Source organism: Nyctereutes procyonoides, unplaced genomic scaffold (genome assembly GCF_905146905.1).
Source record: "Nyctereutes procyonoides isolate TBG_1078 unplaced genomic scaffold, NYPRO_anot_genome, whole genome shotgun sequence".
NCBI lineage: Eukaryota > Metazoa > Chordata > Mammalia > Carnivora > Canidae > Nyctereutes > Nyctereutes procyonoides.
Window position 1 is genome coordinate 7,728,989 of NW_026575155.1, and position 23,429 is coordinate 7,752,417.

Sequence of the window (23,429 nt, forward strand, 5' to 3'; positions counted from 1 at the left end):
TTCAAATTTATTCTGTTACTCCGTTAATATCCTTTAGCTTTTTAATACAGTATTCAGTCAAGGATCATGCATTTGTTTGTTTAGTCTCCTTGATCTAGAACAATTCTCAGGTCTTTGTCATTAACAACAGTAGCACTTTGTTTTTTTTTTTTAATTTTTTTTTAAAATTTTTATTTACTTATGATAGTCACAGAGAGAGAGAGAGAGAGGCAGAGACACAGGCAGAGGGAGAAGCAGGCTCCATGCACTGGGAGCCCGATGTGGGATTCGATTCCGGGTCTCCGGGATCGCGCCCTAGGCCAAATGCAGGCGCCAAACCGCTGCGCCACCCAGGGATCCCAACAGTAGCACTTTGAAGAGTCCAGGCCCAGTGGTCTGTAGAATCCCTCAACTGGATTTGTCTAGTTGATTTTCTCATGATTTGAGATAGGCTAAACATTGTTGACATTGTTATTAACTAGGGATGGCCGTGTATTGAATGATGAGGAAGCGTAACTGTTTGTCTCACTATTGATGTTAAGTAGTCATTTGGTTTAGGTGTTATCTACCAGATTGTTCCATTGTAAACATACCTTTTCTCTTTTTGTAATTGGTGATTTATAGAGTGACAAAGTTGAGACTGAGTGTTCTTTTCTTGTCTTCCACTGGCTTTAGCATCTGTTGATGATTCTGAATTTGTTATTGCTGGAGTGCTTTAAAACAAAGTGCAGATAATAAAATTTTACCTGTGAATATTTGGTACATATCCAAAAGGTAAGGGCTTTAAAGAAAAACAAAACTCAACCACAGTGCCTGTATGATACCAGATGAATTCCTTAACATCCCCATGTTCAAATTCTGAATTGTCTCAAACGTTTCTCCCTAGTTGAGTTATTTGATCTGAATCCAGACAAGATCCACAGGCTGCATTTACTTGATGGCCCCTTGAGTCTTAAATGTAACTGATTCCCCACCCTTCCTTACTTTCTGAATTTGGTTTATCTTTTCCTGGTGTCTTATGTGTTTATCTAATCCGGATATTTTCTGTAAACTGGCGGGTAGAAATTTGATTAGTTTTCAGGTTTTGTTTTACAAGAGCACATAAGTATTCAGGGTGTAGCATCACATCAGGATGCACGTATGTCTGTCTTTTAGAGACGATTCATTCTTGGTGGGTGCAGATACTGTCAGTCTCATCCATCCATTTTAAAGTTCTCCATCAGCCTGTCACCTGAGGATTCTAGCATCCATTGTAGTCATTGCCTGGATTTGTGTACTTTCTCATGACTAGAGATAAGGTTCAACTTTGATTCATTAGGGATCACATAGGGTAGTTTTCTAATTGCGTTATTTCTTTATCAATGAGATTTTTTTTCTGACTTGTATTTTTTTCCTACATTTTTATGTGTATCTTGGGGAGTGTTATAAAAGAATATATTTTTCATCTTCACAGAGGATATTTCTGGACTTTCTTAGTGATCAAGTCCTCAATTTAGAAAGGACAAAAATGTCCTCAATTTTCTCATTTATAAATTAGGGATTATTATTATGCTTACCTCTTGGGGTTTTGTGAAGATTGGATGAGCTGGTACATGCAAGTGTAGAAATGGTGCCTGGTGTTGGTAAATGGTAGTTCTTAAAGTATCTTGCTCAGTATTGTGGAACATTTAATGCTTCAAGTGTAATGGGAGGTAGAGGCGGGAGATAGTCTTCATAAGCTGAGATGAGCAAGAGGGTTGGGCTTGTAGAGAAGAGTAGGCTGAAGGAAAATTCTCCTTCCCCACACTGACCTGCCTTTTGTATGGAAACAACCATAGTAGAAGAAGCACTTGGGAATCATTGCACACTATGAGGTGGATATTGATATTGCAGGGGTAGTATCTAGAGGACTTCTGCAGTGGAGTTAGTACAATGAAATAAGTAGACTACTTTTATGATGAGTGGGTAGGATGAGATAGTGGCTCCAGATAGCAATTTTTTACTACATCATGGCCCATTGAGATTTCTATCTGAACAAAGGGCTTCTTGCCTTGTTTGATTTGCCTTGTCATTCCATACACTCTCCAAACTGTGGTAGCTGATCTGATCTCTTTGGTAGGGGAGGAAGTGCTGTACTCCCTTTTGGCCTTTTACTCTGTCATCACTTACTGCTTAAAAACAAAAACAAAACCTACTCTTGAGGATTATGTAGGATATTGAAAATTTAACACTTTTGGTTAGGTACTTTATCATTAACATTTTCTTTAACAAACATTTGCCTACCTGTGGTGTGCCAGGCTGCTCTGGACACAGTTTACATCACTGAACAGCACAGACAAGAATCTTTGCCCTTATGGAGGTTACATTCTGGTGGTGAGGAAATAATAAACATAAATAAGTTCTTTGGTATCTTAGAAGGTATTGAGTGCTATGGGAAAAAAAAATAAAGCAGAATGGAATGCCTGGCTGGATCATTTGGTGGACCATCTGACTCTTGATCTCGAGGGTCATGAGTTCAAGCCCCCTGCTGGGTGTAGAGATTACTTTTAAAATAAAGTAAATAAAAGTAAAGCAGGTTGAAGGACTGAGGTGGTTAGTGGAGTTACTTTTGAGTAAAGCTGTAAATGAGAGGAGAGCAAGTTGTGAAAATCTGGGAGTTGCTAAGTGTACCATGCATAGGGAACAGCAAATGTCAAGGCCCAGAGGTATGTTTGGTGTGTCGCAAACTGTAAATAAAAGGATGACTGCTTGCTGTGTTAATTAATGCCCTGCAGTAGACCAAGGGCCAAAGCTTGGAGACAGGTTAAGGTAACGGCAGTTGGTAAACTAGATCAGATGGGATGGTGATTTCGACCAGAGTTCTAGCAGTTGAAATGACAAATGGTCCGAGTATAGATACATTTTTTGAGATAGATCCAGCAGACTGATTGATTGTGTGTGGCTTGAGAGAGACAATGAGCAAGTTGTCAGGAATGCCTTATAGTACTGATATGCTGAGACCTGAGCAGTAGTGAGAGTGGAGTTGGCCTTTCCTTGAGATGGGCAAGACAGAGAGACAGGTTTAAGGAATATGAGCCAAGTTATTCACACTCCCAAGCAACGATAGGTGGTCACAAGCACTTCATTCAAGCAGAACCGTGGTCCACAGATTTTACTATGAAAACTCTTTTATCTGTAGATTGCTGATTCTTTTAGCCTAATGTCTTGAGGATGGAGGAGTTAGCAAGTGAAGGAAGACTGGATTGGGTAGATTCACGTGGCCCATGGTAACAAAGTCAGGTGTAGAAGGGATAGATTTTTTATTCTCTGGTGAAAGAACAATTAACACTGCAGAGAATGAAGGCATAAGCCTTGGGTTTAGACTGTGAGAACCACGATAAGCCCTGTCTTACAAAACTGATTCATCAAGGCTTCTCTGCTGTTTGTTTACTCACTTAAGAAGCCTATGCCAGGGACTTCTTTTTGTTTTGAATCTTTAGTTTCTCCTTAATATATCCATTCACATATGATCATACATAAATACTTCAGTTGCATTTTATCCTGTGTGCTCTTGTAGTCTGTTTTGTAAAAGTTTGTTATATAAAAATCTCAAGTATTTTCTCTATAAGCACAGATTTTTAAACATGGATGATACAGGATTTTTTTTTATTGTTATTATTTATATTTCTTTCTATTAGTAAAGACATGTTCTTGTCATTGAAGATAGTATTGCCTAGTGTTTATAAGGGCAGAAACCATTTAGACCGATAGATGCAAGTGCAGATGCTGAAGTAAATATGAGTAACTGTCCTGGGGCAAGTTACATTACTTCCTTGGTTTCCTTTTCTCATCTGTAAAATGATCGTAGTAATTGTACTTATTCCATAATTACTGTAAGGAGTATCTTAATGCACACAGTGCTCCTATTATAGTATCTATAAGGTGTTAGGACTTAGGTCAGTAAGTGTCAGGCCTTTTTTTTATATATTTTTTTATTTTTATTTTTTATTTTATTTTATTTTAACATTTTTTTTAAATTTTTATTTATTTATGATAGAGAGAGAGAGAGAGGCAGAGACACAGGCAGAGGGAGAAGCAGGCTCCATGCACCGGGAGCCCGACGTGGGACTTGATCCCAGGTCTCCAGGATCGCGCCCTGGGCCAAAGGCAGGCGCCAAACTGCTGCACCACCCAGGGATCCCTTTATTTTTTATTTATGATAGAGAGAGAGAGAGAGGCAGAGACACAGGGAGAGGGAGAAGCAGGCTCCATGCCCCGGGAGCCCGACGTGGGATTCGATCCCGGGTCTCCAGGATCGCGCCCTGGGCCAAAGGCAGGCGCCAAACCGCTGCGCCACCCAGGGACCCCCCCCCTTTTTTAATCTTTATATATAATTTATAACTCACTTATCTTTGACACCCACTCTCCTATAAACAAACATTGACACTGCTGCTCTCTCTTCATATTTTCATTTCTCTCAAAAAGGTTATTGGAGTTTTTCCATGTACATGATCTAGTATAATCCACATAAAACTTGAAAACAGTGGTAGTTTGAAAGTTATCCTCATACTTAAAAGGTTTTCATTCTCTGAGACTTCTTTAAAAAAAACAACACGAAACATTGTGAGCCAGACTTTGATATTGATAGAAACAGATTAAAATGAATGGGATGTGTGTATATGTGTGAAATGATAAATTTGGTAGTTCATCATTTTTCTTAGGTGAATAACATTTTATTTGAAGAAATGGTTTACTTACATGGGAAACCATTCTCCTAAACCCCATCTCTCCCCAATACTTTGCTAAAAATAGAGCTGGTCTGGTTGGTAGAGAGTTGCTGGAGGGGGGCTCAGATCCCTGCCTACCCTGCCTTGCCTCCCACCCTGGTGGTTTAAATGCCATTTAGTTCAATCAGGGTTTCATGCATTTCTTACATACTTTCAGAAATTTGAATAGCTGAGGTTGTAGGTACAATAGAAACATTTTGCAAGAAAGTTTTAAGAGCAAACTCCTTACATGTTTTAGGGACTGTTGTATCATGATTATATATAGTGTTATCTTTAGCTCCACTTGTAATTTACAACTGACTGGAATTCATTCATATGAGTTGTATTAGAAACCCTTGTTTCACTTTTATGTGCCACTGATAAACTACCAATGTCCATTTCTACATTTTTTTAATAAATTTTATTTTTTATTGGTGTTCAATTTGCCAACATATAGAATAACACCCAGTGCTCATCCCATCAAATGCCCCCCTCAGTGCCCATCACCCAGTCACCCCCACCCCCTACCCACCTCCCCTTCCACCACCCCTAGTTCATTTCCCAGAGTTAGGAGTTTCTCATGTCTCCCTTTCTGATATTTCCCACTCTATTTCTACATTTTTAAAGTAAGCCTGGATTGAGGATGGTCATATATATATGCACCATTAATCTACTCTGTTAGTGGCATTTGCTTTACTGAACCTTGAGTCAAGATGACAAAAGTGAAAATGCGTATGAAAAGTCTGTAAGTAGAATTTTGTCTATGTTTAGGGTTTTCTTTTTGGTATTTTACTTGAAGTGATGTAAATTAGGAGCTAATTGTTCATGAGATGGTTGAGAGTCTCCTTAAGATATTTGTGAGACAACTGAATATTTAATATTTTATTTAGTTCTTTTATCTATATATAGTTTTTGTGAGAAACCTAACAAGTTTGGGATATAGTTCACAGTTTAATTTGAAAGGAGGTGATAATCATAACTTTTAATTCATACAAGTTGTAGAAGGTAAAGCAACATGTGCTAAGTACCTGGTCTATGCACTGGACAATTTTATGTGGCTCCGGCCCTTCAAAACTTGTCTGCTTTCTCGATGGTGCCACCCATACATATAAGTTTTCAAAGGTGCCAGTGTGTTCCATAATTCTTAGGTTACTAGCTGGTACAGTGAACATTTTTCATTGGATCAAAATATAAGCACAGCATTTTTCCTTGGAAGCCTACTATTGATAGTGCTGGGCTGGCCTGTTCAGATTGTCCTTTGAGTGTGTGGTTTTAAAAGTGACTCCAAGCTAAAAAGGTTGTTGTTGGGCCACTTTTGTATTGCTGTTTTCTGTCCTTTGTCAGTCCCCTTGCCTCATTGAAGTTGTTATGACTTGGGGCCCTGTTGGCTTTAGGAATTGTTTCTCTTGTTCCCTGGTGGGTTTTTATTGGTGACTCCCTTTCTAGAGTGATTATATGTCCTTGATTTTACAGATTGTCCCAGAGTAATTTCCTAGTTTGGAAGATAAATTATATGCTCATCCTAGATAATAGAAAAGAGATGTTGGATTTGGTTACTATAACTAATTATATTTTGATTTTAATACCTAAACGGGTGTTCATAGGGAATATAATTTGGTGTTACCTATTTTCCTCTTTCTAGTTCAAACACAGCAAATACTTAGGTATACTTCTCTATTTGGATTACTTCTTCAGTTGTCATTTAATTCATTCTGGTACATGAGACAGTACCAAAATTTTATTCTAATTTTGTGCAAAATTGTCAACAAAACACTTTCTGAAAAGGAAGCCCTCTCGGGGTTGGGGGAGCTTCTGCTCTGTTTCACAGAGCAAAATGCCTTTGTTGTGCGATTTGGAAAAATTTATTATACTGCCCATCACCACTAGGGGACCACTTTATACATTCCACAAATAATACTCTTATTATAGAAATATTTGTTTTCTTAAAAAAAATATACTACCAAGAAACCAACCCATATATTTATCATTCCTGTACCTGTTTTACTTGTCTCACATTTCTCACTTACAGGATTTACCTGACCTGTGTAACAGCTTATCCTAGTAATATAGAAACATAAATTAAAAAGTTTCATTTTAGGGGATGAAAAAATTTTTTCAGGTATATTTGTTCTGAAATAAAGGCATTCTGGTTAGTGTTCATGTATTTTTGTAGAAATATTTACTTCTTTAAAGGAAAGAAAAATGTGCGGAACTTATATTGTGTATTTTATTTGGAACCATTTTTAAGGAATGCATAATTTATCTACTAAAGGCTGTGACAGTCTCTGTTCATGGCTAGAATGTGAAATTTAGCTGCGTTGTATTATAGTATTTTATATCTTTCTATAAACTAAATTGACCTATTTTTGGTTTTGTTTTTCCTTTTCCAGTCTTTACCAGGTGCTGGTCTCTGGATGGTTTTTGTTTAAATTGGAAAAATCTTAAACCTGCCCACAAATTGGTATGGTATCCAGTGAGATGGGGACTGTTGGCAGTGGCTTCTGAATGGTCTGAGGAAGCACAGGCAGACAGAATGGAGAAAAGTCAGCCTTGAGCTAGTGTTTGACCACTCCCTGCTACCTCTCCTGTGGGCATGTCTTTTCTCTGTAGCTGACCTGCTGTTCTAGAGAAGTGAGGGTTTAGACCAATCTGAAGGTTCATTCATCAGGAAACAAAATATGGCTCAGAGATCCAGCTTGTATAGATCCAGTTTGACAAGAACAATGTTACTGATATTACCAGTGCTTGCTAGTGATTTAAGAAGGTGCTTGTTTTCTTTTTGAGCACTTGGTTCTCTGAACAAAGAAGCTGCTGGTAGGGGCTGTTGCTGTGCATATTCCTCATCCTCCCCCACCCCCCCCCCAACAAAAGCACCGAGTGTTTTGTTTGTCTCTTCTTGGGAGAAACATATTTTTGGTCAGCAGCTGCCATAAAGAAGAGTAACACCTGAAAGGGCTGTCTTGCCGGGTGAATTAGGCTTTTCTGTGGAAGTTGAAACGAGTGGCTTGGATGATGAATGGCAGGGAGAGAGCTACTTCGATGGCTGGATTTCATAACTGCCAACAGCTATTTTCTTTTTAATTAAGGACTTGCCCCCTTATACTGAAACATTAAAGATACCTTTTAGGTAATTGATGTATATTAGTCATCTGATTATATTTTATTAAAAATTTAGGTGATCCTTCTAGATAATGTCCAAGTGTTTCTTTAGAAAGTTTTAGGGGTAGGGATAGTGGTCACAGAAATACGACCAGCTTTGAAAATTTGGCAAGTAGGAAGTGATACAAATCCCAACTGTTCGTATATTTTATACTTTTGTGTGTGGGAGTTTTATTCATGTCACTCATTATAGACTCTTAGGAGGAAAGATAGTAATCAGTTTTCTTAGTATAATTATTATAGTGCAGCATGCTTTAAAAAAAGGCATAAAGATGGGTTTAAGACATTTCTATCTAGGCAGCATTATGAGTTAGACCTAATAACCTAATTCAATAGAACGTTTATCTTTAGCCATTGTTTCCAGATCCTTTCCTGGCCAGTGAGAGGTGTATTTTTAAGTTTCTAATACAGGGCACTTGGGTGGCTCAGTGGTTGAGTGTCTGCCTTTGGCTCAGGTTGTGATCCCAGGGTTCTGGGATTGAGTCCTGCATTGGGCTCCCTGTGAAGAGCCTGCCTCTAACTTGGCCTGTATTTCTGACTCTCTCTCTGTGTTTCTCATGAATAAATAAAAATTTTTTAAAAAAGTTTTTAATACCGTGTTCTATTTTGAACAGTTTTGGAAAGCGGTGCCATTAGTATCATTTATAGGACTTAAGTTTGGTACTGATTTTTAAAGGAAAATGCAGAGATTCATCAAAAAGTTATCTACTTTGTCAAATGTAGAAAAAATTTCACTTTGAGGTTGCTTTATCACAAAAGGACTCACATTAGAAGTTGATGTGTGGAAGGCATTAGGATGAATAACAAATGTTCTTCATTTTGATCTCAACTATAATTATAATTAACTTTGTAGAGTTAGAATTTGTTTTTTCAGGAGAAAACCCATCTGATCCATAAATTTGATTTTAGGTGGATTTAAATGTCTGTTTTGCAGAGTGATTTTTTTTTCCTTAATCCAGGACTGAAAAATATGTGATTGACTTAATTGAAGAGAACTTATTATCTAATGGTTGATAAATGTTTGTTTCATGAAGTTTGGAAGATATAATATTTTTTGGTCTTTGAGAAATTCTTTTCTCCTCCTCCCTATTCTTGCTTTCTGTACCCTTCAACAAGAAAGCAGTATTAAAAGGGAAAAATATTCAACAAAATCAAACCTTGTGCCTGTGTGCCTTTATTCGCTCAGAGATTCTCTTGGAATTATTGCCTGATGAAAGGAATGGAAAGAAATTTTTGAACATTTTTCAAAAATATTGTGATATCTTCTAGCTAGGAGAAACAATAAAATTTTAGGGTTTTATAAGTAGTGTGTTCCTAGTTTTGTGTGTGTGTGTGTGGAATGTTTTGTTTTCCTTTAGGGCAGGAGTCATCTCACAATTCTACATTACTGGGTGATAACTACCACATACACATTTGTAGTAGGAATTTAGGAGAATTTTATAATAATTTTGCATAGAGTAAGTAATACTTGATTTTGTGTTTGGGTGTAGATGGTAACATTTTCAGTCTACCTGCCTGTTCCATCCAGGACCCTAACTGGCTATAAAGTTCATTATTCAGGATTCATAGCAGTTGAAGATTCATTGTGGTGTCCTTTTAAAAAATTAGTGTCCCTTCCACCTCTTCCCTTAGGGTGCTTTAGGATCTTGATGTCTGTTCCAATCTGAGACGACAACAGTAAGATGAAAAAAGGGCAACGTCATGGTAGGCAGCTCCTAGTTGCTAGAGACGTTAGGTCATTTAGTTATGAGATCAATGAATTTTTGTTCTTAGTTCAAAATGATAAATATTCTCATGACTTTACGTATCAGATGTGCTAGTATAGATTGCTCTTTCCTGTGGAACTGAAGTATATTTTAAAAGTTTTTTTTTTCTTTTTATAAAGAATGTCTTATTGCGCCGTTTTGCTAGACTGAAAGTTTCCTCATCACTTGGTGAGACCCTCCTCTAATTCAATCTTTGTCTTTTGTCTTTGCTGCCTTGCAGGGTTGGTACAGTAGGCTTCACTAACTTAGCTGCAACTCAGAATTTCTCCTCCAGCACCTGAGTAAATGCTGATGGTCTTGTGGAGAGTGGATTAAGAGTACGAGCTAAGTTCTCAATCCCAATTAAGAAGCGGAGGAAAATTTAAACTGTCTCCTTCAAAGTTTATCACAACCACCACCATCAAGACAGCAAACCAAAGGACAAAGACTTTGACCTGCTGTGTTGCTCTGTGTAGTCCAGTTCACGTATGGTTTACAGACTTGGCTGGGGTTACTAATGAGTAAATAAAAAGTCGGACACTTCTGTCATTGGACACTTTTATTCACAAAGTTACCAAAATGAGGGCTGTACTGGAGACAGCAGACATTGCCATAGTGGCCCTGTATTTTATCCTGGTCATGTGCATTGGTTTTTTTGCCATGTGGAAATCTAATAGAAGCACCGTGAGTGGATACTTCCTGGCGGGGCGCTCTATGACCTGGGTAGCAATTGGTGCCTCTCTGTTTGTGAGCAATATTGGGAGTGAGCACTTCATTGGGCTGGCAGGATCTGGAGCTGCAAGTGGATTTGCAGTGGGCGCATGGGAATTCAATGCCTTACTGCTTTTGCAACTTCTGGGATGGGTTTTCATCCCGATTTACATCCGGTCAGGGGTATACACCATGCCTGAATACTTGTCCAAGCGATTTGGTGGCCATAGGATTCAGGTCTATTTTGCAGCCTTGTCTCTGATTCTCTATATCTTCACCAAGCTCTCAGTGGATCTGTATTCGGGTGCCCTCTTTATCCAGGAGTCTTTGGGTTGGAACCTCTATGTGTCTGTCATCCTGCTCATTGGCATGACTGCTTTGCTGACTGTCACCGGAGGCCTTGTTGCAGTGATCTACACAGACACTCTACAGGCTCTGCTTATGATCGTTGGGGCACTCACACTTATGATAATTAGCATGATGGAGATTGGCGGGTTTGAGGAAGTTAAGAGAAGGTACATGTTGGCCTCACCCAATGTTACTTCCATCTTGTTGACATACAACCTTTCCAACACAAATTCTTGTAATGTCCACCCTAAGAAAGATGCACTGAAAATGTTGCGGAATCCAACAGATGAAGATGTTCCTTGGCCTGGATTTGTTCTTGGGCAGACCCCAGCTTCAGTATGGTACTGGTGTGCTGACCAAGTCATCGTGCAGAGAGTCTTAGCAGCTAAAAACATTGCTCATGCCAAAGGCTCTACTCTTATGGCTGGCTTCTTGAAGCTGCTGCCAATGTTTATCATAGTTGTCCCAGGAATGATTTCCAGAATACTGTTTGCTGATGATATAGCTTGCATCAACCCAGAGCACTGCATGCAAGTATGTGGAAGCAGAGCTGGGTGCTCTAATATTGCTTACCCACGCCTGGTGATGAAGCTGGTTCCTGTGGGCCTCCGTGGCTTAATGATGGCGGTGATGATTGCAGCTCTGATGAGCGACTTGGACTCTATCTTTAACAGTGCCAGTACCATATTTACCCTTGACGTGTACAAACTCATCCGCCGGAGCGCAAGCTCCCGGGAACTAATGATTGTGGGGAGGATATTTGTGGCTTTTATGGTGGTGATCAGCATTGCATGGGTGCCAATCATCGTGGAGATGCAAGGAGGCCAGATGTACCTTTACATTCAGGAGGTAGCTGATTACCTGACACCCCCAGTTGCGGCCCTTTTCCTTCTGGCAATTTTCTGGAAGCGCTGTAATGAGCAAGGGGCTTTCTATGGTGGAATGGCTGGCTTTGTTCTTGGAGCAGTCCGTTTGACACTGGCCTTTGCATACCGTGCCCCAGAATGTGACCAACCTGATAACAGGCCAGGCTTCATCAAAGACATCCATTACATGTATGTGGCCACAGCATTGTTTTGGGTCACAGGACTCATTACTGTAATTGTTAGCCTTCTGACACCACCTCCCACAAAGGAACAGATTCGTACCACCACCTTTTGGTCTAAGAAGAGCCTGGTGGTGAAAGAAAGCTGCTCCCCGAAAGATGAACCCTACAAAATGCAAGAGAAGAGCATTCTGAGGTGCAGTGAGAACAGTGAGGCCACCAACCACATCATTCCCAATGGGAAATCTGAAGATAGCATCAAAGGCCTTCAGCCAGAAGATGTTAATCTGTTGGTGACCTGCAGAGAAGAGGGCAATCCAGTGGCTTCGTTAGGGCATTCAGAGGCAGAAACACCTGTAGATGCTTATTCCAATGGGCAAGCAGCTCTTATGGGTGAGAAAGAGAGAAAGAAGGAAACAGAGGATGGAGGCCGGTACTGGAAGTTCATAGATTGGTTCTGTGGCTTTAAAAGTAAGAGCCTCAGCAAGAGGAGTCTCAGAGACCTGATGGAGGAGGAGGCTGTTTGTTTACAAATGTTGGAAGAGCCTCCACAAGTTAAACTAATACTAAATATCGGACTTTTTGCTGTGTGTTCACTTGGAATTTTCATGTTTGTTTATTTCTCCTTATGAACTTTTTAAGGATATGATGAGACACTAACTTAAGAAAATACTGGTCTTTGGAAAACAAAACAAAACTTATGTAACTGTTGCATCTCTCAGGCATTGTTTACGCTATAGGTTTTAGCCAAATTTTACTTAGCAGAAAAATCATCTATTTGCAAGACTTTATTTTCCCAGAGATGGATGAAAGTAAATTTTCAACCTAAATGAAGTAAAACTTGTTTAACAGACTGAATTGTGCAAATGTGGTTTAAAATTTTCCATACCAAAGTAAGGAGAGACCAATTATTCTCATAGAACATGTAGAGCAGAATATATGCTAAGATATTATGAATAAGGTATACTGTCTGCACTGCCAAATCTTGGTAGGCCTTCTTATCCTGAAGTGTAGAAGACTTGCTCATTTCAAAGTTTTTTCTCTGTCTCTGTAATCCCTCCTACCATTTAAAACTGAATTTGTAGACATTGTGTAATCAGTTGTGTAATGAAAATCTAATGTGCTTATGGGGTACTTGTGTCAGGACAAGTTAGTTCGTTTGCCAGGTTCATTTTGCTAGCATGAGCCTATGGATTCTGATTGCCAAAAGAAAGGAAGAAGAATGTTTTTCTGTAGCTATTCTTGTACTACCAATATATGGACTGTTGGTAAAAAGTTTGTTCTAGTTACTTTTTCTTTTTTTTTTTTTTTTTCTAATTTTGACCGGAGTTTAAGTGAACGATACTCAAATGACCACCAAGTCTGTCTTGATAAAGTTATGTCATGATTGTATTGTCAGATGGTTAGGGGAGAAAATGAAGTAAACATTGCTGATGATCCCCAGATTAATTGACCAAGTTAAGGTTATTTATATAGTTTGGGAATTAGCAGTCCTCAAGCAGTGTTTGATGAGCTTATGCTAAACAGGTGACTACTCATACTCCACTAATTCTCTAACTTTGTTCTTTGTTTTTGTCATTTGGTAGCATTTTTTATTAGCCACATGCTTTTCCAAGTGGATTCAGTTGGAAGATATGTCCAGAAATTTGAAGAAAATTGTCACTGCCTTTTGTGCTGGGTTGCCCTGCTTGATTAGATCATGCAATGTTGAAGTTAAGCTTTTGGAGGGAAAATTTAATTCTGAGATCATATCATATCCTTGATGGTTTTTTTTTTCCTGATTTACTTTTTTCTTTTTTTTTGAAAGACTTGCCATCTGTACACAGCCTCTACATTCTTAAAAAGTTACATTGACTTAGAGCATGAGGAGGTTCCAGTGCAAACTGGACATTAGTAACAGAAAACTCAGAGTGCATGCCTTGCCATTGGTAGATTGTCAGTATAGTCTTTCTGTAGAATGGATAGCATGTTAAAGAGGTGTCTGTCATGAATAAGAACTTCTGGGTTTAGTAGTATGTCTTGTGGAGGATATTGTAGGACTTGTGTACTTAGAGGATTCTCTGTCTTCACATGGCATGGCACTGTGTTGTAACCTTCATGGATGGGAATCTTTTTCACAGGCTGATTCCCCTTCTTGAGGACAGGATGCAAAAGATATTAGAGAAAAGCTCTACAGATTACGAATTTCTGTGTCTGTGTGCTCAACATGGTCCTTTTTCCTCCATAACATATGAAGGAAACTTAATTGTGTATCTACTTTCTTTGACTTTGCTGTAATCTCTGATACTTTTTAAATTGCATGAATTTATTAAGCTTGTATTCTTTAGGGAAAAGTATTACTTTTTTAGATACTTTTGTAGATTTTGAATCAAAACTCAGTCCTAATGACTTCACAAATTTTTTGTATTCTATAAATGAGTTTCATTATGATGGGCTTGTGATTAGTCCAAAGTTGATTTTAGAAATAATCAGGTAGCATAGTGTCTTCCCATCTCCAGGAGGCTTTCTGATGGACTGAGTCTGTAGATGAAAAAAATAATTCATGTATGAATAGCATGATTTCTGAGAGCTTAGAGTGCCTTGTAGAATTTATTTCTCAGTTTCATTCTTAAGGTTTATAAGCTGGGGGCCAAATAGGGACCATCCTTTTCTTGTATGGAGGAGGCTGTGGTTGTGACATGTCCCAAGGTTATAAAAAGTCTATTGGGAAGAACAGAAAACCGTGTATCCAAAGCTGGACTCATGGTTTGTCCTCTTCTCAAAGGAACTATTTTTCCTTTGAGACAACCTTTCGGTATTTGGGAAAATAATAGGACCTTAGATTTTTCAAATTGGCATTAAGTTGTAAGAATTAAAATTTTCTTTGACTTTGAACACATTGCTGTATAACTGAGCAAAGAAAATTGGCACATTGGCTGGGCAGCCTTCTTAATCCCTTCTTTTTTTACAGCATAAATTAATAGGTGGTGTTTATGTGGATTTTTCTCCCTTTTATTTAATGTTGAGTCCTAATAGTTTGGAGTATTAGGATCCCTCACCCCCCCCCCCTTTGCTGCTGTCTCAGTACGATACATGAAATACATCATCTTGTGTCTGTTTGTGTGTATATAGCAGTAGGTCAAGTTTAGAGTACTCATGTCTGTAAATAAGGAATGACTATTAGCATATCCATTAGGATGTTTATTCTTGCCAGTATAAACATCAGTCTGTTGAGACTCAAGTCCCTGAAGCTTGCCCTTCTTATTGCTTTCCAGTAATAGATAATGTGCTTGAGTAAGTATGTGAATTGCTGATTGCAACTTCATTCAGGGGACCACTGTTCAGTATGTTTCGTTAGAATGATTGTTCATGGAGTGATACATGGTCTGTATTAAGCTAGCAAAATGTTCATACTTTTTACACTAACTAAATGAGTCCTAAGTGATGACATTTTGTCTGTAGACATTAATATGTATATATTTTTGTATTGGCTCAAGCTAAGGTTCAGAATTGAGTAAGAGTGGTATTGACTAAAATAGTTGCCTAAGAGTCAAAATGAAGTGAAGACACTAGTCTTCAAAGGTAGGGAAAAAGTATTGTCTGATCTGCTGTTAATGGTATCCCCAGTTCTTAGATTTTTGTCCTTTTAAGCAGTCTTAGTCTTAAGATCTGATGAGCAGAGCTTATTAATAACTCTGGCATGTAGAGGAACTATTGGCTCCAAAAATATTTTGTCCTTTTGCCCCAAGATAGTAAGTGGCTTTTGAAATAGCTGAGCCAGTCTTCTTCCATAGCCATTCTTTTCCTGGTTGAGGTTGTTACTCTTATCTTTAGGTTAGGGAAACATCAAGCAATAGTGGTGGTACTGTGTCCTTTGGCCGAAATTGAGCAGATCTCCTCTCCCAAGACTTCCTTTTCACTTGGCTCAAAGGATCCATTGTGTTTTTGTACAAAGAGGCTGGCCAGGGTCATAGTCTTAGCACATCAGGTAATTAGCAGAGACCTATCACATGTGAAATTTCACATTTTAAGAATTGATTAGGAGGTTGTCACTCAGTCTTTAACCCGAGGCTGATTGTGAGTGGGGGGACTGAAAGGTCTTGTCTAGGGCACTGAGAATTTCTCAGTGTCTCTATTTCTCAGTCCATTGCTTGCTTTCTTCTGGTACTGAAAGGGTGCATGGATCTTCCCCTCTCCAAATATTATTTAGTGCAACCTATGGGTTATTCTTATTCTTTACCATCCTACAGACTGGCTATATCAGTAGCTTTTAAAAGTTTAGACTGGTCAGTTATTCCCAGTTGGCAGTATTTGGCCAGTTACTTTCCATATATTTTTTACTCTGCTGTGTCATTTTCATCTGAGGTATGATGGCTGAAAAGGACCATGTGGATATGGAATAGTGACACCTCACCACCATTCCCCAGGTTTATATGAGCAATGTATGTAGACCATTCCTGTTACATCATGTGACCAAAGAGACTTGCCAGGACAAAATTTTCCCAAGAATTCAGAAAAACTATTAAATGAGATGCTGAGAAATACCTGGGTGATACAAACTTAACAAGTTAGGCAAAGGACAAACATTAGCTTAAAATGTGCAGATGTAGAATTCTGTTCAGTGAATTCTAGAACTTGAAGCATTTTGGCTACAAGCTAGTTTAAACTTTTCCCCATATAGATTAGGACACTAGTAAATAAGATCTAGCCAGTTAAACCCTAGTTTGACATTACATATTGTGAAGTATGAGTTTCTAAACATTTTTGAGGTTAAAGTGACTGATATTTGATAGCAATACTTTAGTAGAAAAATCTGCTTTTAAGCTTGTATTCATACAATATCATTAACAAAGTGTTAAGTTGCATTAAGTCATTTTGATGTTGACATTAGCTTGAGCAGACTTTACAAATAGGGTATATTCCTATATGTGTGTATACTCACCTACCATTCAGAGAGACTGGTCTTTCCCTCTATTTGTCTTCCCTTACATTGCTTTAATTCTTTATCTGTTCTTTTAACACTTCTCAAATTCCTCTTGATACTTTATCAGCTTAACTCACTTTCAGGCTTATTGCTATGATGTGCAAAAGTGTTGCTTTGCCCCAGTTTTGAAAACTTGGATCCAAATAATGATTCATTAACTATGGTTGTGTTTAAATATACTAAATTTCTATTAGCTTAAACTGTTAATTCTCAAGAATGATTTTCTCAGACTAATGTTCACTAATAATAAAAGCCCTAATAATACATCATTATTGTGTTCTAAAAACCCCTTTCTTCAAAAATTAGCGAGGCAATGATAGTTAATACATACCAGTCCCTTTGAAATGGTGGTGTCATAATGCAGAGAGGAATGGAGTTTGTTTTAATGTCAAAAAGCCTGTTCATGCAGTAGTTAAGGGTAAAAAGTTGGAATTAGTCAGTTGGCATATAGAGAAACCCTTTTGTACTAGTTAGGTATGAAACTGGATCATATAAGAAGTTTTGATTACTTATACTTGGTTAGACTTGGTTGGCTTAACTCAGGGCTGCAAACCCCTTTTCCTCCACTAAGGTCACTTCTCTTAATTTGGTATGCTTTTTATCAGACTCTCCCCCCTCTGTTAGAAGACTAGGTTTGCAACTTCTTTCACTCCTAGAATTGAACTTAGCTAAGGTTCAAACTACTTAATAGGCTTTGCCAGCACTGAGTCCCACACCATTAGTCACAGTCCTATAAATATTTTTATTTAAGCTTCTTTCCAATGCTGGGAATAAGGCTTTTAACTACTGATTCACCTTTAAAGAAATGTTGTGAAAATTGATGTAATTTATGTTTCTGTTTTCCATCTCAAATCCTGTATAAAAGGATTTAGTTTTTTGTTTTGGGTTAAGCACCCTGTTTATCTTGGTAACTTAACAGCCTTAGCCATGGATATATTATTGTCTTTTACTCAGAAATAAAGGTTTGATGTATCTGTACCGTTACTTAATTTCAGGTACTTTACCTTTTAGGGGAGGACCATAATCTGAAGCTGTTGATTTAAACCAATAATTTTATGTAACAACTTTCCAGTGTGGTTTGGTTACCTGGATTCGTAGAGGGATGCTAGAACAAATAAGCAAATGAAGAGCAAGTCAGGACAAAAGCACAGTGGTCTCAGATTTTTCGTAGTATAGGAACAGTAGCTTTGCTCTCAGAAAAGCACTAGATCTTAATTGTTGCCCATGATAACGAAGCCACTCCATCCTCTCCTACCCCTATCCCAAGTTTAAGATAGTTTACAATCAGTGAACTCTGTCAATAAGGGAAATACATATTTCAGTCATTTCTTCAACAGCACAAGTTGACGGTAGATAACCACAACCTTATTGGAGACTTATATTTATCTTGGTAAATTCACCTTGTACCCCAGTGCTGCTGGAGGAAGGAGTGTTTACTTTTTTTATTGCCTTTGGACAAACTAGTCTGGATAATTTTTCAATATATCATTGTAGCCTAGACTTCTATAAGTGGAATGAATGTTCCTTAATAACTCACTCTTGGTTATAATAGTTGGAAACTGAAATTAAGCTCATTGCTGTTATTGAAATCCCAAATTGGCAAAGGCCAGTATATAGGGTATTTCATAATATAATCAGCTTCTGAAATTTACGTGTTTTGATTAGTGCCTTCTGTTTGCCAATATTGACTCTGCTAGTTTACACATTTCCCTTTCTTGATAGAATATACTTATTTGTTACAGTTCCTCTTTTTAAATTTTGTTATAACTAGTCAAGGAAATACAAAAAAATACATTTATATTTACGTACTTTATATACGCAGCCTTTATTTAGGTTCAAGGAAACCAGGTAGCTCTAATTCCTATTGCAGTTTAAATGTTATTTATTCATCTATATTTGTTTTATATCCTTAATTAAAACTATAAGGTTACTTATTAATTCTGTGTGTATATTTAACTGTTGTTTTTTTGATGTAGGTTTGATAGGCGTATCTGAGAACATACATGTGACAAGAGTTTCACATTCCATGATAGGTAAAAAGCTTAAAGTAAAAGTCCATAGAAAGCACAAATCATGTTCAAACATGCAGATGTGTATCTCCACATGTAGAAAGCACAAGACTAACAGTATTTCTCAGTATCCCACAAGTGCCAGTCGTACAGCCCTCGGGAGTTGTGGAGGACTATAGTATGGAAAGCCCTAGACAGTGAGGTATCTTGAGTTGTGGTCCTAAATGATAAGTGGTTCAAACGTAATAATCTGAGTAAGTTTGTACTACTTTGGTTGAAGGAGAGAAGACAAATATCAAGAACATTGCAATTATATTTGGGGGTTATTAGTGAAAATGGGGGTCTATGGGTTCTTTCCTACAATCTGGAACTAAAGCAGAGACAGACTTCTAGGCTTTTGGTGGGTGGAACAGTTTGACAAACTTTTGCTTTAAGCTGTAGAGCCATTGATGTTGTTATTATTACTATTTTTTATTTTAAATCTTTAGTAGGAAATTTTACCGGCTGTCAGTAGTACCCTGAAAACATGAAATTTTACATTTTTAACAGGGCAAATACTACTTGTCTTTAATCTTTGTGTAGGTTTGTAAGAGGTGAACATATCTTACTAACTTTTTCATGTGCTTTACTGCACTTCATTTTAATAGAGCAGAATTTGATCTAAGTGTTCTGAGCATCAAACTAAATCTGAGGCAGATCTGCCAAATGAGCTACTTTGCTTTTCACAGTGGTTCTAAGAGTCTAAAGGATTCTTTTACCTGTCCCATTCCCTGCTTCATGACTAGATTAGATGAAATCTGAATGTGTTTTCTTGCACTCAGTATTGTCTTTGTCTTATCCCATGCTTTCTTTACCTGAATAGTCCCAGTTTATCAAGAATGAATAAATAGTCTTTGTCTTGGATTTTGCCCATAGGTCAAAAGCTGTAACTCTCAGAATGGGAGAGAAGTGACTACTTAGGTTCCCACTCTCCTCTATTTTGTGTATTTATCTTCTTAAGGAAAGACTTGGTCAGCTCTGATAATATATGGAATGAAGATTAAAGCTGGTGTAGACCAATGTCACATGTTTTAGAAGGGTTAAGCGGAATGCCTTGAGGGAAAGATTGCCCCTCCAGCAAAAAACAGGTGTGTTCCCTCGGTATTTTAGAATGTGAAACCTCAGGCTTCAGGGGGATGAGGGCAGAGGAGTGCCAGAAATGCAGGAAAAAAAAAAGAAACGGTTTGAGGAACATCTTTGGCTTAGCAATGTGTGATAAGGCAAAGCAGTTATAACTTGTTAGTCCTATATAGTATGTGTCTGTACTTTTAAATGTTGCTTTTAAGTTTAAAATCGTTTGCAAAAACTTAATGCTTTTGAAGATTCCTTTGGCAGAATTTCTTTCATTTATAATTCCATGGAAAATTGCTTTAATTAGTCTAGGTGAAAGTAGTCCTAGCAGTGTAAATATGTATAATTAGAATTTTCTAATTTCACTTTGAGATCTCTAACTTTTGAGTGGCAAAAACAGATCAACGAGTCTTTTGCTCATGGACTTTTCTGTGGCGTTGTTAAAATGCAAAAGCTTTATTTTTGTTAATAATGGCATATTACATTAGTGTCACATGATGATATGGAATCTGTTCCCTGCTTTCCCTCACCAATATTGCTTTGGTTTATAGATTGCCAGCAGAGTTCAGAAATACAGCAGGGATCTACCCATTCTTTGCTTGGACATCCCATTTTCTGTTGCCCAGACCTATGTTGGCAATCACATATGAACTACGTTATGCTTCTCAGTGCTTTTTTTTTTTTTTTTTTGGATAAGGTGGATATCAAAAATAGTTGCTGTGCAAAAGTTAGTAGTCTTCTTCAAGAAGAAAACCAATTCTTTCTAATACCTGTGAAATTGCTTCATTCATTTCTTTATTTTTAAGCCAAATGTCAGCAGAATACTGCTGCTTTTATCTAGTACTTTTGATATGTAAGTATTGCATTTTAAGGAGATGTCTACGTTGAAAATCGTTTTTTTCCAGTGTCCTCCCTATTATGCTTTGTTATTATTTTCTGTAAGAGACCAGTCTGTGCACTGGGGGTGTGTATTGTGTACATGTTATCATTTTGTCAGTTATGCATTGTAGACCAAATGTGATTATAAATGAAGCTGTTGAGTTACTGGTGAGTTTTTGGAATTGTAAACTGATTTTCAGTGTACCCTTTATTGTCCACAGGTTTTTTGTTTTTTTTAAGATTTGATTGATGGGGTCCATCTTCACATTGTACAATATTTTAGTTGCAAGCAGAAAGTAGAATTTGGTATAAACCAGGTTATTTCTGTATTGAAAGGAATACAGTTGAAATCGTAGATTTAGGATTGTTAACCATACATGACAATTCTAACTTGACTATTATTCTAACTTACTGTATACAATCTGATTTTTAAAATTGTAGACATGTATGATCTTGGTTTAATGTGTTTTTTAAAAGTGTTATTGTTGAAAAAATGGAAAAACAATGAAGCAAATCTGCTAAAGAGCTGTCAGTTTTCATTACTGACTCTGTAAAATACACTGTTCTTTGTGTACTGTGTGTTATTTTGCCAGCTGCTGCATTAGCCTTCAAAAAGTATTTGGAAACTTCAGATGAACCTACATTTCTTGCAAAGTATATTCCTTTCTGTGGTATCTTGTCCTGTAACTGAAGTATAGTAATTATTTTATGGAAATGTTATTAGCACTTATGTACCAACTTTGAATAAAATGAAAAATTTACATTTCTGTGACTGAGTATTTTCAGTTTTGAATATGTCTGCTCTAAAAAATTTATAAGGTTTTGTGCTAGAGGTGAAGGGGCTGTCCTTCACTGACTTTTCTCTTTTCTCTGATCACTTCTATTTTGAAATAATTTCAAACACACAGGAAAGTTGTGAGAATAGTATGAAGAATTCTAGAAACATTTTCATCCAGATTCACCAGTAGTTCACATTTTGCCACATTTGCTTTGTCATTCTCTCATCATACACACTTTTCTGAACCATTTGAGTGTTAAGTTGCAGACCTCATTCCCCTCTGTGCCTTAAGTCCTTGAAGTCTATTAGACAAGCACAGTCACTCATGTAATCATAATATAATTATCAAAATCTGGGAAGTAACAATGATACAGTATTCTAATCTGAAGCCTTGCTTCAAATGTTGCTGTTCCAGTAATACCTTTTTATAGGATTTATTTTATTTTTTTATTTTATTTTTTTATAGGAATTTTTTTAAAAGTTCAGAAGCTTTTTGGTCTCCCCCCTTTAATTAGCAGCAGTGCTTTCCTCAGTTTTTCTTTGTCTTTCGTGGTATTGATATTATTGAAGGTTAGAGGCCATTTTCTGAATGCCTGTACTCAAATCTGGGTTTCTTTCCTTGTGATTGGATTCACACTATGCGTTTTTGGTGGGAATACAGCATAAGCAGTAATATGTCCTCAGAGATTCACATTGGGAGGTGTGTGATGTTGTGTTTGTGTTGTGCCATTATTGACACTAACTTTGATACTTGGTTAAGATCACGTCAGCCAGGTTTCTCCACTGTCAAGGTGTACTGGTTTTCCTTTCACTAATAAGTAATTTGTGGGGAGATAATTGGAGATTATGTAAAGAACTTATTCTTCATCAAGCTTGAACCCCTGATTTCAGCATCCATAGGTATTTCTTGCCTGAGCAGTTATTACTATGATGATGCAAAACTGTTTTGTTTTTGTTTTGCTATACTGAAATAGAGTTGTCCCTCTTTCCCCATTTATCAGTATGAACTCATTTAGTGGATTATAATCCATTACTATCATTAATTTGCTCAAATGTTTCTAGATTTAGCCAGTGACATTCTGTAGGCCAGTCTGTGTCCTTCATGACACATTTCCATCATGCACACTTTCTTATTTCCCAAAACAGTGAGATGTTTTCATAGTTAGCTTGTACTTCCCCTGCCCTAAGGGGAAAATTGGGGAAATTGGATGATATTGACACATTAACTCTTTTTTTTTTCAATTCTCCAACTCCTTAGAATTAAAATTTTTGCATGTCCATAAATACCTTTTAAAAGTTTTGCCAAATATGGAATTGTAGATTGGAAAGTTTTTCTTCAGAGATTTGTAAGCATAAGACCATTTCTTTCCTAGCTTTTAGTCTCAGTGTTCTGAAATTTCATTATTACAGGCCTTGAAAGTTTTCCTTTCATTGTCCTGGCCCTCAGTGGGCTCTTTCAATTTGGCAAACCTGTATCTTTCATTTCTAGGATGATGACTCTCCCTGTTTTCTCCTTTCTGGAACCCCTTTTGTTCAACTTCTAGACCACATGGTTTGGTTCAGTTAATTTCATACAGCTTTTGTTTTTTTAGTTTTCTTAATTGTCTTTGTTTTGCACTTTCTACAAGTGTTTCTAAACTTTATCGCCCAATCTTTCTGTTAGAAAAGAATTTCTCGGATACTTAATTTTTCAGTAATTCTTTGTTCCCGCAATCTTTCTTTTCTTATGGTTTCTTGTTTTATGAATGCTGTATCTTTTCATCTCTCAAGATAAACACTGCAGGAAGAGAAAATAGTTGTTTTACTCTAGTTTTTCCTGTGTTGGGCTCTCACAATAAAGGCTTTTCTCAAATGTATATTGATCTTTGGTTGTCAGCTTATATCTAACAGGATGGACTACTGAACGTGTGGGTGGAGCTTGTCAGCTTCATTGTTTGGCTGGCCTTCAATGACTGTTTGTTGGATGACTCTGAGGTATC

At 37.4% G+C, this 23,429-nt stretch overlaps 1 protein-coding gene across 1 annotated transcript in view; it reads left to right on the forward strand.

Annotated features, from left to right (window-relative positions):
* Positions 1 to 21,433, forward strand: part of SLC5A3 (solute carrier family 5 member 3) — a 34,530-nt gene extending 13,097 nt beyond the window's left edge. Inside the window, exon 2 of the mRNA XM_055313326.1 lies at positions 9,849 to 21,433. Coding sequence (XP_055169301.1) covers positions 10,187 to 12,343 — 2,157 coding nt within the window. The 5' untranslated portion in view covers positions 9,849 to 10,186 and the 3' untranslated portion in view covers positions 12,344 to 21,433. The remainder of the gene's footprint in view (positions 1 to 9,848) is intronic.
* The last annotated feature ends 1,996 nt before the right edge of the window (positions 21,434 to 23,429 follow it).